This window comes from Notechis scutatus, chromosome Z (genome assembly GCF_049901735.1).
Source record: "Notechis scutatus isolate UNSWTSFEM ecotype Mainland chromosome Z, rNotScu1.2, whole genome shotgun sequence".
Classification (NCBI taxonomy): domain Eukaryota; kingdom Metazoa; phylum Chordata; class Lepidosauria; order Squamata; family Elapidae; genus Notechis; species Notechis scutatus.
The window spans coordinates 30497124-30515225 of record NC_142025.1 but is presented as its reverse complement, the minus strand read 5'-3'; the positions used below and the strand labels follow the sequence as shown (position 1 = coordinate 30515225).

The following is an 18102-nucleotide window of genomic DNA, read 5'->3' as shown; positions in this document are numbered from 1 at the left end:
TGCTTTGAGATGTTCAATTCTCCAGTAACAAATTCTTTTAATAACACAAGCACTTCAAATAAGCTGTTAAAATCTATTTCACCTAAAATATTTCCTCTGAAGCAAAAGGACAGAGGGCATATCCGTGTAATTGCAAAATTATATTCTCCAAGTGATTTACTAACTAATTATTCATACTGAAGCTTTAATTTTTTATCATTAAGATTTTCTTATGCATCTTAATGGTTTAAGAGTGTAGCAGTATTTTTTTTTAATGTAAATTATAATTCATTTGATGTGAATCTTCCTTAATCGAAGAGGATAGAAGATTATTCATGCAGATGGGGACAAGGATGGGTTATATCTCCAAAAGTAGGAGCCTATGTATGCAAAACTACACAACTCAAAGACACACTGGTTATCTTCACCTTATTTGCCAGATAAAAGCTTGTCAATTTATTATTTATTGTTGTTACATTTATACTTCCCATCTTGCCTAGAGGTCACTCTAGGAGACTTACAACAAAGAACAAATCATCATGATAAAACAATGAAATATTAGAATAAATATTACCATTAAAATATGACTTAAAAATAACAAACATGGCAATGAAGGGAGCATGTTCTTATGGGAAAGGGAAGCAATGGCTATGGCCTTGAAAAGAATTCTTCCTCACCATATTTGATACTGGAAAGTCTCCATACTTCCCCTTTTAGGGAAGATTCTTGACAACTTGATGGTGAATCAGGTGTAAAAATGACTTAGAACATGTCATCTGGATCCCCTTCAGTCACAATTTAGACTTTAGATTTGAAACAACATTGGTCACATTGGTGGATAATTGTTGTTGAGACCTGGATGTGGGTATGTAATGCAGTGTTTTTGGTCCTATTGGATCTTTCAGCAGCTATTAATATGGTTGATAATGGTATCTTTTTGGACTGCCTTCAAGAATTGGGGGCCATGTTCTACTTCCAGAAGAGTTCCAGTTGCTTGTGGTATTGGTTGTTCATTTATTGATGTGCCTGTGGTATGCATGTGTATCTTTTAAGTCTTGGTCTTGGGCAGTATTTCTTGAGCAGAGTTTTATGGATGAACCTTCTTTTACAACTAAGATTCCTTCTCTAACATCTTTTTGGAATATGAAAAAACAATAGCTCATTCAGAAGGCATTTGGTAATTGTGTTCAACATTGTAATTCTTTTTTTTTTTTTAAAAAAACAAGTTTTATTAATTTTTAAAACACACAAATTATCATTATTCATTACATGTTTAAACCTTTTTCCATTGTAAATTTAACAAGTCAGATAAATTATGATTCTGTTTTAAACCATTTCCATATAATATACCAAAACCTCTTATTCAATTTCTCTTTACTTCTCTTTACTCTTATTCAATATCATTATTATTATTTCATCTGATTCTTTCTGACTTAGTTACCATTATTCTCATTCTATATTTCTACAAGTTTTTACCAATTCTCCCCCCAAAAAAGACATATACACACAACACACAAAACATAAAAAAAATCTTTTGGAAAGTAACTTGGGCCCAGGTATCTCTCTCTTCATGGACTTCAATTATATTCATGCTCATCTTACATATCATTACTTATTTTATTTACCATTCTAAACCTTCTATATTAACTTCTCCACATATTTCACACTTCTTAATTCTACCTTAATTAATCATCTTAGTTTAAATCATTATACTTGTATCTTTTGTCCATTTTTTATCATCCCTTTGTCTCATCCCTTATGAAAAAAAAGAAAATCAGTTTCTCCTAAAATCATTAATCAGAGTATGATGCCTTTCTATCTCCCCCCTAAGTTAATCAAATTAATCTTTAAAATAATATCTAATACCCAATCAGATTTTGCTTGGTACATTCTATCTAACTAATACATCCAACACAATTAAGTGCATAATTAGACAATAAATCCAAATATTAAAAAGAAATACTATAATAAAAATTTTATAATAACATCAATACCATAATTTTATTAAACTCTTTAATTAAAACAATATTCTAAACCTCTCCTATTATTAAGTTTTAAAGCCAATCATTTTTAAACATTTTAACATTTTAATCTCTTATCAACTCTTAAACCATTGCAATACTACCATCTCATCTTATGTACCTTGCAAAATCTTTTTTTTTTTTTAAATTATACTTTATCCATTATCCATAAAAAATTCCTTTTTTCCATTTAATTTCAAAACATTGTAGCTTTTCTCCACCTTTTCCCTTTCTTTCTTTTCCCAACAAACCTTTCTACCCCCCTTCTTCTAGCCTCTGCCTTACCGGCTTCCCTTCTCTGTCGTATTTCTTTTCCCCTTTGTTTACAATCATCATATTGGTTTTGCACTTTATTTTTCCCTTTCTTAAATGTTTTTTTTGGATCTTAAGTCCTTAAATCCTTTAGTTTTCTTCTTTTCTCTTCTCTTCTTTTGTTTCTCTCTTCCTTTTTTCTGGATCAAATTCTGAGATTCATTAAAGATGGCTCCTTCCTTTCTTTCTTGTTCCTCTGCTGTCTTCATCTGTTGTAATTTTTGTTGATAATTAGTAAGCGCCATTTCTAAGAAAAGGAAAGCTTCTTCCACACCATCTTTACCATTTTTTTTGCTTGTTCATATTCTTTTCTTAGTTCCTCAACAGAAAGAGCCATTATAAATCTTTTCTTTTCTTTTCTCCTTCTTTCTTCTTACAACAACCAGAATATTCAAAATAAAATAAAAAAGATAAAACAGTCCCAAAGTTATCAATCAGTCCAAACCAAGGCAGAGTTCTCACTTTCTCCTTCTGGGGTAATATCAATCAAAGAGAAAGAAAGTCCAAATCTGTTTAAAATCTTATTACAATATATTCTAGTCTTCAAATCCTTAAGGCATCTGCTCCAACAAATCTTACCATACAAATATTTTCTTCTTAATCCTCTCTCTTCCCACTCATCGCTTAAAACCAATTTCCACCTAAAAAATAGGTTTCTTAATATCCAGTTATTTATTCCGTAGGAAAAGAGGAAAGCTATCCTTTCAGCACCTTCAAGCAGCCGCTTTTTTCCTCTTCTGGCAGGTATTATTCAGAGAATCATACTTTTCAGGAATTTTATTAAATATGTCTTAGAGTCCTAGGAGCCAAGAAAAACTTTCTCCTCTCAATCACTTTCTCCACTTCCTCCTGCGCATTCTTACCCGGCTGCCAGCTTCTTTGTGGCGGCCATTACGGACCGCCGCTGCACCGTCCTGGGAAAAGGGAGTTCTGCCGGCCAGGAGGGAGTCTGCAGCACCCCAAACCCTTCTCCGGATCCCCTACTTCAGCTGCCCTGCAGGGCAGCCTAGCTCCGTACCCGGCTGGGTGGAGCCCCAAAAACGGCTAGCGCGGCAGGGATCGCGCAAGCCGCAAATCCCTGCCGCTCATGAAGCCGACAAACCGGAAGTCCCTACACATTGTAATTCTTTTTGTTACGCAAAGTGTCCTGAATTTTTAAATCTATGTAAATAAATAAAACATTCATATTATGGTTTTCTTTAAAGATCATTTAATGCAAATACATTTATATCTAATTATTTTTAATGCTACTGTCAATTTTTAATTATTGTATTATACTAGAAGTATAGTGAATAGTTATCATGGTAAACCTTGATAGATCTGGTATAATCTAACAAGCAAACTCTGGAAGAATAAAAACTGGATGGTACAGGCTAGAAGTTGCAGTATAGAAAATGAAGCTTCAAAGTCTGGCTCGGATGAAGTGGAGAGAATATCTGTTAGAGGGCTAGTGCTAATACAGTAGATACTTGCATGCTGCTCTTAATTCAAAATGAAGCAACTCAGCATATTTTTAGCTACATGTAGTGTACAAATTTTTGCTTAGTAATCATTCTCCATCATTAGAATCATGTCAATTGAAACATTTATGACTTAACAAACCATGGTTTATGAAGATTCTTCTTCATTTAGTTTCTCTTTGATCTTGCTCTGATTAAACTGCAATCTAAACTTCATTTATAAATGAAAGTGCACTTGGGTATTTTTGTAAAAACCAGGAGGAAACTATAGCATTAACATTAAGCCATTGTTCTTTGATTTGGCCAACAATTGACCAAAACCAAGGTGCAGTGTGTGATGGTAGTAAATAAGAAGAGTGAATGGTGATTGAAGAATTGCTTCTGATCCTTTGGTATGCAGACTGGGTTCAAGAGGGTGCATGCACCTTTTCTATAAAAGGTTCTGTAGATATAGGGGTGTCCACAAGGTATGATTAAAAAAAAATCAAGATGGCAGCACAAAGCAATGTTGTCAGCTTTGAAATTCAGCTGCCACATTTTTTTAAAAGAGAGTTGGAGGAGTTGAAAAGTTCAAGGTTATTCTGTATGTCGTATTAAGAAATTCCAGTGGCAATTAACTGGTTCTCATGATTTATGAAGTGTAGAAGTGGAAGGAGAGAAGGGAAGAGAGAAGGTGGATTCTGTGTAACGTGCGAAAAATTTTCACTTTGGGAAATTGCCTTTGACATGCCAGATCTGTTTCTAAATAAATCAATTGGAGAGAAAATGTCTCGGAGTCATTGATATCATGGATACTTTCTGGATGCCTTACATTTATTTCCCAAAGTCATATTTTATTTTTTAAAGGGGCTTGGTTGATGCCCCGGAGTTCTTTTCCCAGAGATGGATAAAGATCAACAATCAGCTGAAGTTGGAGATGTGCAGGGGGGAGCGTGTAGGGGCCCTCCCTCTGGAGCATTAATTGAACCTGCCAGCCCTTGTTTGGAGGAGATGATGGATACTTTCAGGATGGCAGTAGGAGAAAGAGATTTGGGAGCTATACCGAAGGATTTCAACTAAAGAAGTTGTTATAATCCAGATGTAGCTCAGCTGTCTGAAGAGAAATCTTTTTCTAGCTCCAGGCATATTGCTATTCTGCCAGATTGGAGGGAAGAGAGACAATTGGGGTCAGAATTCTCCCAAGAAGACACCCCCAAGATTTTCCTGGAAGTCCATCAAGGGTTTACATCAGATTTACATCAACAGTTCCAGTATTTAAAGGTGACAAGTTTGGTCTCACAGTCTGTTTGGATGGGTGGATGCTTGAGACCACCCATATTCACTTACCCAAGTATTGTGAGGAACAAGGAGACTATACAGATGCCATTTAGTGGAAGCCAGAAAGAAGCATCAACTGACAGAGGTATGTTACAGCCTCCGAGGCAATCCCTTCATTTTCCAGAAGGAATTTTGCCCCCTACAGAGAGTACCTCTCCAGGGTGGGGATTTTATCCAGGCCAGGAGTGGATTCAATGCCAATGGCAGCCAGCACCAACACAGCCCTGGTCTAAAGGGGGGTTGCCCAGACAGCAGACAGCAGCCACTTCCCCTCCACCCGACCAGGGAACTAGGCCACACCCATCTTCCTCCTGGAAACAACAATTGCAGCCCCAACAGACAGCGAGGCCACAGGGACCCCTATTCCGGAGAGGCACCACCCAGCCAGGATTCAGGAGGCCTACTGAGCCTACGTACACCATTGTTCCTTCCATTCCAGTACAACCTGCAGTGGCCTGGCATGTGTCACCTCCACAACCACGACCCAGGCCAGACCAAATACCCTTTGAGGCCGTATTCAATGGCCGCCATGAACATTTCAATTATTTCCTCACTCAAATCTGATCCCATATAGAACAATTTGGAGATCAATATGCCACAGAGCGCGATTTGGTTACGGCCATAACAAATGGGATGAATGAAGGGGATGCTTCAGACTGAGTGGCCCAACTACATAGTGAACAAGCCCCCGAATTATACGATGTAAATGGATTTATTCAATTATTAAGACTCAGATTTGAAAATCCAGATAGGGCAGCAGAGAATGAAGAGGTTAATGGAAATGAGACAAGGCAAGTGACCCTTGTCAGAATTCATTTGGGACTTTAGAAGCCACCTCATGGATTGGTCTGAAAGAATGACTTTACACTATTTTAAAAAAGCCATTGATCCAGAAGTAAAGAAGGCCTGTGAAATTAGAGGAATCCCAGAGACCTTACAATCGCCTCCCTCAGCTTAGATTGCAGCATCAACCCGCACAGAAAACCCCTTCTGGCAGCCCCGACTAAGAGAATTGTGGTGAGGAGACTGCTGACCAGACCAGCTGAAATTGCTCATACCCGACCCACCAGGGTGCTGAAATGTTACCGATGTGGCCAAGCCGGTCATAGGGCAGCAGACTGCCCTGCTCCTGTACCACAAGCTCCGCAGTCGAAGCCTAATACAGCTGATAGAGGTCGGAAGAATCAAGGAAGACCTCTGGGCAGGGGCAGGTTTGCCAAACACAGCTGGGAAAGCCCCCTCTGTGCAGATGGGAGCAACGGACCACCGGACCGACACCACGTCCCTGAGAACTCAACCTGAGAAGACGACCCAATGGTGAATGATCCACTCAAACCTTTTACAGTTAAGGTCAACTTAGTGGTACCAAACACGAGGGAGGCCGGGGAGTTAGAAGCTGTTATTGATACTGGGTGTTCTAGATGTCTTATCGGGCTCCCCATTGTTGAACAATTGTGCATAAAGACTAACCCGCTAAAACGCCCAATCAGGTTTGAGCAAGTGGATGGAACCTTAATGGGGGGGGGCGCCCAGCCACTCAAATGACAGAATTGATCAAGATGGAGTTCCATCATGAACTCATACGCTTCATAATGACCCCCAAGATGTCAGAATCAATCATACTGGGACTTGCTTGGTTAGACAAATGGGCCCCAATAATCAAATGGGAGGATGGATTCAGAAAAATGCTCATTGGACCGGGCCTATTGCCCCTTCTTCCACCCACTACAAACCCACCAGTCAGCTTGAACCCAGAGCCTGAGCCAGCATCCATGTCATCCCACCTTCTCCCAGATAATCACCAAGTACCCGACCAATACAAAGACTTGGCTGAAGCATTCAGTGAAGAAGAGTATAATGTTTTACCTCCCCATCGAGCCACTAATTGCGCCATAGAATTAGAGCCCAGGGCAAAATTACCAAAACCAAAGATGTATTCTATGACGTCGGCTGAAATGACAGAATTAAGGAAATACATTGACAGCAATTTGGAACGAGGTTTTATTGAGCCTGCCAAATCAAGATTAGCTGCCCCCATGTTGTTCAAGGAGAAGATGGCGGGTTGAGATTGTGTGTTGACTTTAGAGGCGTAAACGCCGTATGCGTCAAAAACATCTATCCTCTCCCTCTTATGAAGGACTTATTGAACCACCTGTCAAAAGGCAAAGTATTCACCAAGCTAGATCTCAGGGAAGCTAACTACCACGTCCACATCAAAGAGGGAGATGAGTGGAAAACTGCTTTTAACTGCCCTCTGGGTAGCTTTCAATTCAAAGTCATGCCTTTTGGACTTCAGGGGGCTCCTGCAGTATTTATGCAGCTCATCAATGAGGTGCTACACTTGCACCTTTACCGGAGAGTCCTCGTGTACCAGGATGACATCCTTATCTTCAGCGAAACCATGGAAGATTCCACAAAGAGTCGCTGGACTACTTAGGCTACTGAATATCCAACCTGGGGATTGAAATGGACCCTGGAAAAGTGAAAGCGGTGCTGGACTGACAACCCCCCAGAACCCAAAAACAACTTCAAAGTTTCTTGGAGTTTGCCAACTTCTATAGACAATTCATTCTGTTTTTTGCTGAAGTTGCTCTCCTGTTGACAGAGCTATTAAAAACGGGCCCGTCACCCACCAAACTAAACCCCTGGCTTGGACTATGGATTGTCAGAAAGCTTTTGAGACCTTAAAATGCCTCTTCACAGCTGAGCCCATCCTCCAGCACCCAGACGTGACCAAGCCTTTTATTGTCCAAACAGATGCAAGTGATGTAGCGGTGGCAGCTGTTTTGCTGCAGAAAGACTCTCAAGGCTGACTGATGCCATGCGCTTATGTGTGCAAAAAGCTGACACAGAGCAAAGATGGGTGGTCTGGGAGAAAGAAGCATTCGCTGTACGATGGGCTTTATTGACTTGGAGGCATTTTCTAGAAGGGGTGCCAGAGGCCTTTGAGGTATGGACTGATCCTAAGAGTCTTGAGGGTCTAAAGACCCCTAGGAGATTATCGCCCAAAGAAGTCCGCGGGTCCAAATATCTCAAGCAATTCAATTTCAATATTAAATATATCCCTGGAGGGAAAAACGTACTGGTGGACGCTCTGTCCAGAAAACCTCAGTTTGACAGCCACCGAGAGGAAATAGTACAAGCCTTAATTTCAGATGCTCAATCGGCAGGCCAAGTGACCACTCGAGCCCAAGCCAACTGCAACCCGAAATGCCTGGAAGATAAGCTGACTGCGGGATTGAAAATGGCCCTATTGACCAATCCTTGGTTCCTGGACCATCAAATTGAGTTGACAATGAATGATGGACTATCTTAGAAAGAGACTAAGCTTTATGTACCCACAACCCTAAGACTACTGGTACTAAAGCGTAGCCACGACTCTCGCTGGGAGGCCACTTCGGATTCCTAAAAACCCTACATTTACTGAGAAGACAGTTCTGGTGGACAAAAATGAAATCTGATGTCGAGGACTATGTAAAAAGTTGTTCAATTTGTGCTACAATGAAACACAAAACTGGAAAAACCTGGCCTCATGCAACAAGTTGCTGAACCAACCCAACCTTGGGAAGAAATCGCAATGGACTTTATTGTTGAACTACCTAAGAGTGAAGGGAATACAATCATTTGGACTATAATTGACTTATTCTCTAAACAGGCCCATTTTATAGCCTGCAAAGGACTTCCATCTGCAAAAAAGCTTGCAAAGCTGTTCGTGAAACATCTATAGATTACATGGAGTACCTCGTAGAGTAGTATCAGACAGAGGGCTGCAATTTACCACAAAATTGTGGAGGGAATTTCTGAAATTAATTGGTTCCTCTCAAGGGTTATCCTCAGATTTCCATCCTGCTTGTAACAGAGCAGCAAAGAGGGCTAACATTGAACAATATATTAGATGCTATGTAAATTATCAACAAGAAAATTGGGCTGAATTATTACCTTTTGCAGAGGTTGCTCACAATAATGCAGTACATAGCAGCACAGGATTGACTCCATTCCAAATCAACACTGGAATGGATTTTGTCACGATGCCAGAATTACCTAGACAACCTCCCTCATCCAAGTCCCTAACAGAATGGATGAACTCATTAAAGAAAGGGTGGGAAGATACCAAAAAAGCTTTGAACGAAGCTGCAAAAAAATATAAAAAACAGGCGGATAAACGTAGACCCCTTCAACTGCCTTTTAAAGTGGGGGACAAAGTATATTTGTTGACCAAGTATCTTAGGTTGAAACTGCCCACTAAGAAGCTGGGTCCAAAATTCTTGGGTCCATTTCCAATTTCAAAAATAATCAATCCGATCACTGTCCAATTAAGTCTTCCTCAACTATTGGGGAAAATTCATCCAGTGTTCCATTGTAGTTTACTAAAACCAGCTACTGCATCAATGATAAGACCACTGCCAATCGCTCCCCCTAAACCGTTAATGGTACAGGGGGAAACACATTATGAGATTCAAAAAATTCTCGATTACACCGTGGCCGATTGCAATATTTGGTCTTATAGAAAGGATACCCATCTCAGATGCTAGTTGGGTAGAGTTGGGATGTTCATGCTGATCAATTGGTTAACCAATTCCATGAGGATTTTCCCCACAAACTGAACAGTCCTCGTGGAGGGGGGGTGGGGGGGTTAATGTATTAACCCGTTGTTTTTTTTCTTTTTCTTTAGGAGTTTTCAAGGGGGGACGCCTGTCAGCTTTGAAATTCAGCTGCCACATTTTTTTAAAGAGAGTTGGAGGAGTTGAAAAGTTCAAGGTTATTCTGTATGTCGTATTAAGAAATTCCAGTGGCAGTTAACTGGTTCTCGTGATTTATGAAGTGTAGAAGTGGGAGGAGAGAAGGGAGGAGAGAAGGTGGATTCTGCGTAACGCGTGAAAAATTTTCACTTTGGAAAATTGCCTTTGACGTGCCAGATCTGTTTCTAAACAAATCAATTGGAGAGAAAATGTCTTGGAGTGATTGATATCATGGATACTTTCTGGATGCCTTACACGTCTTATATGTATGATACACATGAAAAACAGGAAAAGTGTCAACCACATTGCCATAGTTACCATTTTGGTTGTTTTTTTTACCATATCCTGTGAGCTCTTTGGATAGTATGTTTTAAACTCTGCACTCTAGATAATAAAATGTTAGCCAAATCCAGATTTAAATATTTCTAAATTGTGTTATTATGTTCTCCCTGGATGCACATAGATTACAGGTTATTTGTATTTAAGCAAAAGCTTAAGGCATTGGCTTACTTTGGGGTTTATTGAATGCTAAAAGTAAATGGAGTTATTTCTGAATAGTTAGCTAAGTTGCTGTAGCCAGAATAAGTAAGCATTCTACAGTTGTTGGGGGGGGGGGGGATGGAGAACTAAACTGATAGTATGTCTTGGTTTGTGCATTGAACAAATGCTTTAAGCTATTCTTCCATTATGTTTTATGTGTCCATTTGAAGTAGTCCACACTGTTATAAAATGTTCTGCAAATTGCCGTTTCTTGTACATTAAGCTGACAGTTAAAAAAACAGGTTAAGTATGCATGATGTGTACTAGAGACCATGTTTTACTGAATCAAAATACTTTACAGAAAAACTAATGGGAACTATCAAACATGAATCAGCCAGTTGGGAAAAGAAACAGTATTTTTTTTATAGTCTCTAAATTTTAATTTGTATAAGGACAACATTTTCAAAACACTTTACAAAATCTGAACAGTAGCCAAACAGTGAATTGGTAATAAGAGAAGCAACTACAAATATGTACAGTTAAATTCAAGTATAGTTAGAGGTTTACAAATTCAAATTACACAAGTTTTATTATAAAAGCTAATATTTGTAAAATATGAGAAAAGTCACATTGTATGGAATCACTATGTAGGAAATTTATTTTTCTTAATCTTCACCCATATATTTCAAGACCACAGTGGCTTTCATTCTGGCACCAATTATTCCATAAAATAATTAATATTATTCTGTGAAATTCTGAGCAAGACTTCTTCCCTTTGCAACACAAGATGACAGGAACAATCTTTTTAAATTAATACAACTGAATGTGCTTTTTTGAAAAATAAACATATTGTTTTATAGCCTCGATTATTATTAAATAGTAAACAGATACATTGGCTTTTCAAATAAAATATGAATCCCTATTATTGCTTTAAAATTCTGAAAAAGATTGTTTAATCCAAAGACAATACAAATAGATGCACTTAAGACAAAATCTAATTATCATCACTTCTTTAAAGCTTCTAAACTCCTAAATTCCATTCTCTGAAGGAGAATAAAAAAGTGGTATACATCAACAACACTTTATTTAAAAATATTATATTAAACATATTTTGAACCGTGTTTGGTTCAAAAGCAATTTATCCATTGAATTCCATGATTAGCAAAAAAGCTGAATGAGTTTGCATCTACTGGTAACATGAAGATACAGCAGTGCTAGCATTTCTTCTATGTACCTATAAAAATTCAACATTATCAAACCAAATCTAATGTAGAGTTATATTTGTGATATTCAAAATGAGTCCTTTATTTTGGCAAATATTTGCCCCTCTCAATTAGCTAATACCTCAGGGATCCAGTCAGTTCCTGTTGCTTCTGCTTCATACATCCTGTCATCTGCTGTGGTGCAATGGTCTTGAAACATCTGGCTTTCAGTTTTCATGTGTGCTGTTCTGACAGAAGCCCCCCATGTCTTCATCACCACTCTGTCTTGCATTCCATGTTTCTGCAGACATCTCCTTGTCATAGGAAGGCATTCTGTGCTCAAGAGTCCTGTCTTCAGCACAAGCCAGCTGCTGATATGAAATTACTGGGAATTGTAAATCATTTGTGGAAAGCTGTGCTTCTGAATTTTTTCCATTTGTAGCTTCTGACTCCTGTGTTTCTTCTGTCTGCTGCTGTTGGGCTCTGGCACTTAGCTTTGCCTTCAGAGGTTTCTTCTCTTGCTGGTGTTGGTCTTGTTTAGAGAATCTCCAATGAAACTGAAAACAGATATAATACAGGTTATGCTTGAAAAAGAAGAGGCATCAGGAGAAATCTTCAACTGCCAGCTTAACATTCATTTAATTTTTAAAAGATATGCTAAGACAGCACAATCTTGCTTTTTAAATAGAAATTATTTTGAAAAAAAGGGCATTACTTTGAGTATTAGATACTGTTCTACAGATACATCTTTAAGCTTCTCAAGGAAAAAAAAGTAATTTCCCAATGTCAACAGCTTTTTATCAGTTGTATTTTTAAAATGTGTTAGTATTGATTTAGTGGCTCCAGCAAATTATTTTTTCCTTAAAAGAAGTTCACAAACTAAAACATTTCACTGTAGTTAGAATGTTTTCTTGATATATGAAAACAGGAAGCCTTACGTAAAAGGAAGGTGTTACGGTGCTTCAAATTTGATTCTGACAAGGTTTTCTGTTTTCTGCAAAAGCAGAAAAACAGTGCCAATTGGCAAACTTGTTACAGCAGCTGCATCTTTCCAGGATTCTGTACTCTAAAGTACTATTTCAGGATTGATTCTGAGACCTTGCAAAATCTTAATCAATACTAAATGAAACTAAAATGCATTAGATATTGCATGTACCTGATGAATGCTTCTATATTATATCTTGTGTGCTTCAATTTGAACAATAAAGTACTCAATTTCTTGAAAAATATTACACATTGGCAAGGAAGAAAATATTCTGTAGGATGTATTATTATACACAACAATATATTACAGCTGTCAATTCTCTAGCTGGTGTTGGGTTTCATTTGTACTGAATTACTCCCAAGAACCTAGAATGTCATAATGTATCAATGTAGTACATCTTTAGATCCAAGCATTGTGGCTTTTTGTAATTGACAAATGGAAATTTTGTCAATGTGCAGATTTCTTAAGTGCTGCCCAACTGCCATCTGGCTGGTTTATGCTATAATCTTTCAACTTCAATTATTATTTTTCAATTTCAATGTATTTTTTTCCTTTCAATTTCTTTCAGCCTCAATGTATAATGTGGGAGTAATCTACAATGGTCTAAGACTAGTGGAAACTTAATAATTCAAGTTTTAACCAGGGTCCTAAGAATGATTATAATAATATCTAAGAATAAATGCAGTTGAAGCAGGGGTGCTTTTTGGTAAAATTAAGTTATTTGAGTTTGATAAATGCAATATTTCCTGATATTTTGGAGTCCTTTAGGTACCACTAAGAGGACTCCAATTATTTTTATTATAATAACTGCAATAATGATCTGCAAATAGACATAGAATAACTTGGCAAAAGAAAGCAAAGGTAGTCCCAATAAATGCCTTGGGTGCAATCCCAAAACTACTGGAGCACCACTTAAACACCATTGGCATTGTCAAAAATTCAATATCGGTTAATTGCAAAAGGCAGCTTGGAACAGTTTACATCTTGTAACAATACCTCTAACACTGTTAAACATCAACATCTGTCTATTCCTGGTACTTGGGAAAGATTTGATAGGTGGATAAAAATGCCAAATCCAGTCTAAACATCTGGCTGACTATGTGACAATAATAATGGTTTAGAGGTTTAGACTGGATTTGGCATTTTTATCCAGCTATAGAGTCCTTTCCAATGAATGGGAATAGGCAGATGTTTGATGTCTGATTTATTATTATTACTATTACTACATTCACTCACTCACTCACTCACTCACCACAACCAAGTTAATAGAATTGCTCTGCACAATTCCTTAGCTGACAAATTCTGGCTAATTAAGCTCCCTAAAGAACACTCCTAGCTTCCAAAATAATTAAGGTTAGCAGTCTGAATTATTTTGCACTCCTCACTACCATAGTAGATTAACCAAACTGGGTCAACATCATGCCATCTGAACATTTTCCTAATTCATGCAGCTAACTTGTTCAGTTTGATCCCTTTCACATCCTATTTCTTTTTTCTGACAGAAATGCTGACATGTGTTCAGCAATCACCTTGCAGCATCACAATTTTACCAAGAGTTTTCCTTCAAATTTCTGTCCATCCAAAAGAAACACATAGACCAGTGATGGCGAACCTTTTCAACACCGAGTGCCCAAACTGGAACATATGTGCATGTGTGGGTGCTGGAGCACCACACACATGCCTGTTTTTTGGCTGTTCTTTGAGCCGTTTTGGGGCCATTTTCAGGCTGCTTTTCAGGGCATTTTTGGACTGTTTTGGGGGCGTTTTTTTTGGGCATTGTTCAGGTTGTTTTTGGCCCAGAAAAAGCCCTGAAAATGATCTGAAAAAGGCCCCCCAAACGGCCTGGTTTTTGGGCCATTTTCCAGTGCCTGCAAAGACCAGCTGGCTGGCATGCCAGAAACCAGAAGAGCAGCTGGCGATGGTGTGCATGCCCACAGAGAGGGCTCTGCGTGCCACCTCTGGCACATGTGTTATAGGTTTGCCATCACAGATATAGACAGTTTATCTTTGGATTTTCTTCTTTAAATAAATCATTCACATTGAACTATGAAAAAACTTAATTCTATTGTGGCCAGAGCATACAAGTGATTTATCAGTTCAGAGTAAAATCAGAGCCAGAACAATCTGGGGAGAGTACAGTATAGACGGCTGTTGGCAACCCGGCATGCGGCTCTTTCATCCCTCTGCTGTGGCTCCCTGTCGTGGCAGAGGGATGAAAGAGCTGTCACTTTGTTGTGGCAATGGCGATGGCCGGAGCCTTAATGTGGGAGCCTCTGCACAGCAACAGGATTCTGCCTTCATCGTGGTACATTTGCTGTTGCCGCCAGCAAAGAGGGCTGGAGGAGAACAGTGGGGGCAGATCTTGGGGGCTGGGGGCCATCCCCCAAGCCTAGCCTTCCTCCTCCGTTGTTGGCGGGGCCAAGAGAAAAAAAGGGCGGTGTGGGTAAGCACTCTCCTCCTCTGCAGAGCACAAAAACCAAGCGGAGGGGGTGAGTTGGACAGTGGAGAGGCCTGGCCCAGCTCTCACAGCGGGATACTGTTCAGCACCTCCAGACGCGAGCAGCCGCCATTGAAAGCGCCGCACCTGAGGAAGCCAGGCACTGATGGCTGGGGTCATGGGGGGAACAGCAGAATCATCAGAGCTGCTCCAACCCCCCTCAGCAAGCCAGGCCTGGAAGAGCACGGAGAGTTGTGGGGCGAGCACTGGAGTGTCAGAAGACTCACAGTTAGCAGTAACTGTGAGAGGGATTTTGGAGTCTTAGTGGACAACCAGCTAAATATGAGCCAGCAGTGTGCAACAGCACAAAAAAGCTAATGCAATCCTAAGTTGCATTAACAGGAATACAATCGAGATCAAGTGAGGTACTAATACAACTCTATAAAGCCTTAGGAAGACCACACCTAGAGTACTGCATCCAATTTTGGTCACCACATTATAAAAAAGACGTTGAGACTCTAGAAAAAGTACGGAGAAGAGCAACCAGGATGATTAGGGGACTGGAGACTAAAACATATGAAGAACGGTTACTGGAACTGGCCATGGCCAGTCTAGTGAAAAGAAGGACCAGGGGAGACATGATAGCAGTCTTCCAATATTTTGGGAGCTGCCACAGGGAGGAAGGGGTCAAGGTATTTTCTAAAGCGCCTGTAGGCCAGACAAGGAATAATGGATGGAAACTGAACAACAAAGATTTAACCTGGAAATAAGGAGAAACTTTCTGACAGTGAGAACAATCAACTAATGGAACAGCTTTCCCTCGGAAGTTGTGGGAGCGCCATCACTTGAGACTTTCAAGAAGAGACTGGACTGCCATTTGCCAGAAATGGTGTAGGGTCTCCCGCTTGGGTGGGGGGTTGGACTAGATGACCTACAAGGTCCCTTCCAACTCTGATTATCTGTTATCTGACGTGCTCTGACGTCACCCCAATATGCGTTTCCAGCGTGCTCCTCTATCCTGAAGTGGAATTGAGTGGGAGGTATGGGGAAGGGAGCAGTGGGAAGGGTAGGTGGATTCTAGGAGAAGTCTGTCTGGCTTTTATTTTGGCATTGGGTGGGGAGAAAACCCAATAAAAATCCAATTTCTCCCAATAAATGGGGAAAATAAAGGCCTGGTGGTCCAGAGTCCAAAAAGGAGGGTGGGGTCTGTATTGGAGGATCAGTGAGGAAATCAGTTGAAATCTGGGTGGGAGGCTATTCAGAGAGGGATCTGCCAGGGTCTCTTCTTCCCTCCTCCTTAGACTCCCCCTCCCGGCTTTCTTCCTAGCCTCATTTTAAGGAGAAGGGTTGCAAGGTGGGACAATAGTGGCTAAAGGCTGTGAGGGGGGAGCAGATAGAGAATCCCCTCCATGGTATAGACTGGCTTTTTGCTTCCCCACCAGCTTCAGAGCATTTTCCATGAGGAAGCGAAGGGCTTTGGTTGGAGGCAACTGGATAAAACACAGCAGCTCCAGACCGCATCAAGTTCTCAGACTGGTAGTCCCCCCGACCCTCTCTCTTTATTCCCCCAAGTCCAGAGGGGACTCCCCCCTGGATTTCCAGGTTCATGTTTCTGAGTCCTGTTTTTTTTTCTGGATGGGGAGTAGGAGAGACATTCTGTAAAATGTGTGCTTAAATCTTGCGCCAGTGCAAAGTCCTGATTATTAAAGACAGGGATGGGGAAAATATGCCATTTCTTTCCCAAGGACCCAGGGAAAGTGGAATAAAAATAGGTGTGTGTGTGTGTGTGTGTGTGTAAATAACAGCCCGGGATAGCTTCAGTCACAAACAATAGTTTCTGTTATTGTTGCTGAGCGCTTTTAAGCTCTCATTCAGCATTCTTTAATAAATACTAACAATAACAAAGCATAATATACAGGATTAAAGGAAGGAAGGTGAAATCAGAGAAGTGGGGAGGAAGGAAGGAAGGTGAAATCAGGAGGGGAGAAGAAAGGAAGGTGAAATCAGGAGAATAAAGGAAGGTGAAATCAGAGCAGAAGGAAGGAAGGAAGGAGAAATCAGGGGGAGGAAAGGTGAAATCAGAAGAGGGGGAAGGAAGGAAAGGGAAGGGTGAAATCAGAGGAGGGGGGAAGGAAGGAAGGAAGGAAAGGAAAAGAAGGAAGGAATAAGGATGTGATGGCCCCCCAGAGGCTATTGCACTACACTCCCATCATTCCTGAGTTGTGCTGTTAAAGAAATCCAGTGCCACCAAGGAGAAGTCAAGTTGTGAAAGAGTAATCGAAATTCCTCACATTGAAACTAAGTGGTGATAGCTCATAACAGAGGTGTGCATTCTCCCTGATGCATTTTCTTGTTATGTGCTCTATGATTTCAATTTCAGATGTTTTCTCTGCTGTCCTCTTGTTATATGAGAGAGAGAGAGGGAGAGAGAGAGGGAGAGGGAAGGAGGGGGGAGAGAGGGGGCAAATATCAACCAGTTCTCTGCCCTAATGACTGGCTGAGTTGGTGTGGCTGGGGGAGTCATGTGACTGGGTGGGAGTGATTGACATCAAGTTGGCCATGCCCACCCAGGTTTTATGGCTCCAGGTATTTTCTTTTCTGTAGGAAATGGGTCCAAATGGCTCTTTGAGTGTTTAAGGTTGCTGAGCCCTGGTATAGACTAAGCAGCGCTACCAAATCTTGGATGCAAAAATCCATATGACTACTAAATGGCAGCAAAGAGATACAAGAAACTGGGGCCTATACCTGATACTTTTAGATATAGGGATCCAGTAATGGGGTGAGGGTCATGATTGATGGGAAAGGAAGGAACAGCGTATAAACATTTAGATTTCAGGAACTGATTCTGCCCCCTCAATTCAGAATATACTAATGAACTGGAGAACTAGACCAACTTGATATCAATGATGTGAGGATGGGATGCAACTTCTTTAAACTATTCTTGGTGGCTTTACACTAAATATTTATTACTTTCTCTTTGTGTCACAGTATGGTTGGTGCCTATCTATTAGTAATATGATGAATGCTGCTTAGTTCTGCCATGCCATTTTCCCACTATTGCAGTCATAATACTATTTCTTTGTGAAATGAATCCAAAAAATAATTTGAATATGCTGACTTCTGGTGAAAAGATGACCAACTGGGAAGGATCCCTGAAGGTTTTTCCCCCT

General features: G+C 40.1%; 1 protein-coding gene across 1 annotated transcript in view; it reads right to left on the bottom strand.

The window, feature by feature from the left end:
- Window positions 1-10738: 10738 nt before the first annotated feature.
- Window positions 10739-18102, bottom strand: part of RFTN1 (raftlin, lipid raft linker 1) — a 189380-nt gene continuing 182016 nt past the window's right edge. Inside the window, 2 exon segments of the mRNA XM_087947998.1 lie at window positions 10739-11740; window positions 11742-12067. Coding sequence (XP_087804124.1) covers window positions 11638-11740; window positions 11742-12067 — 429 coding nt within the window. The 3' untranslated portion in view covers window positions 10739-11637.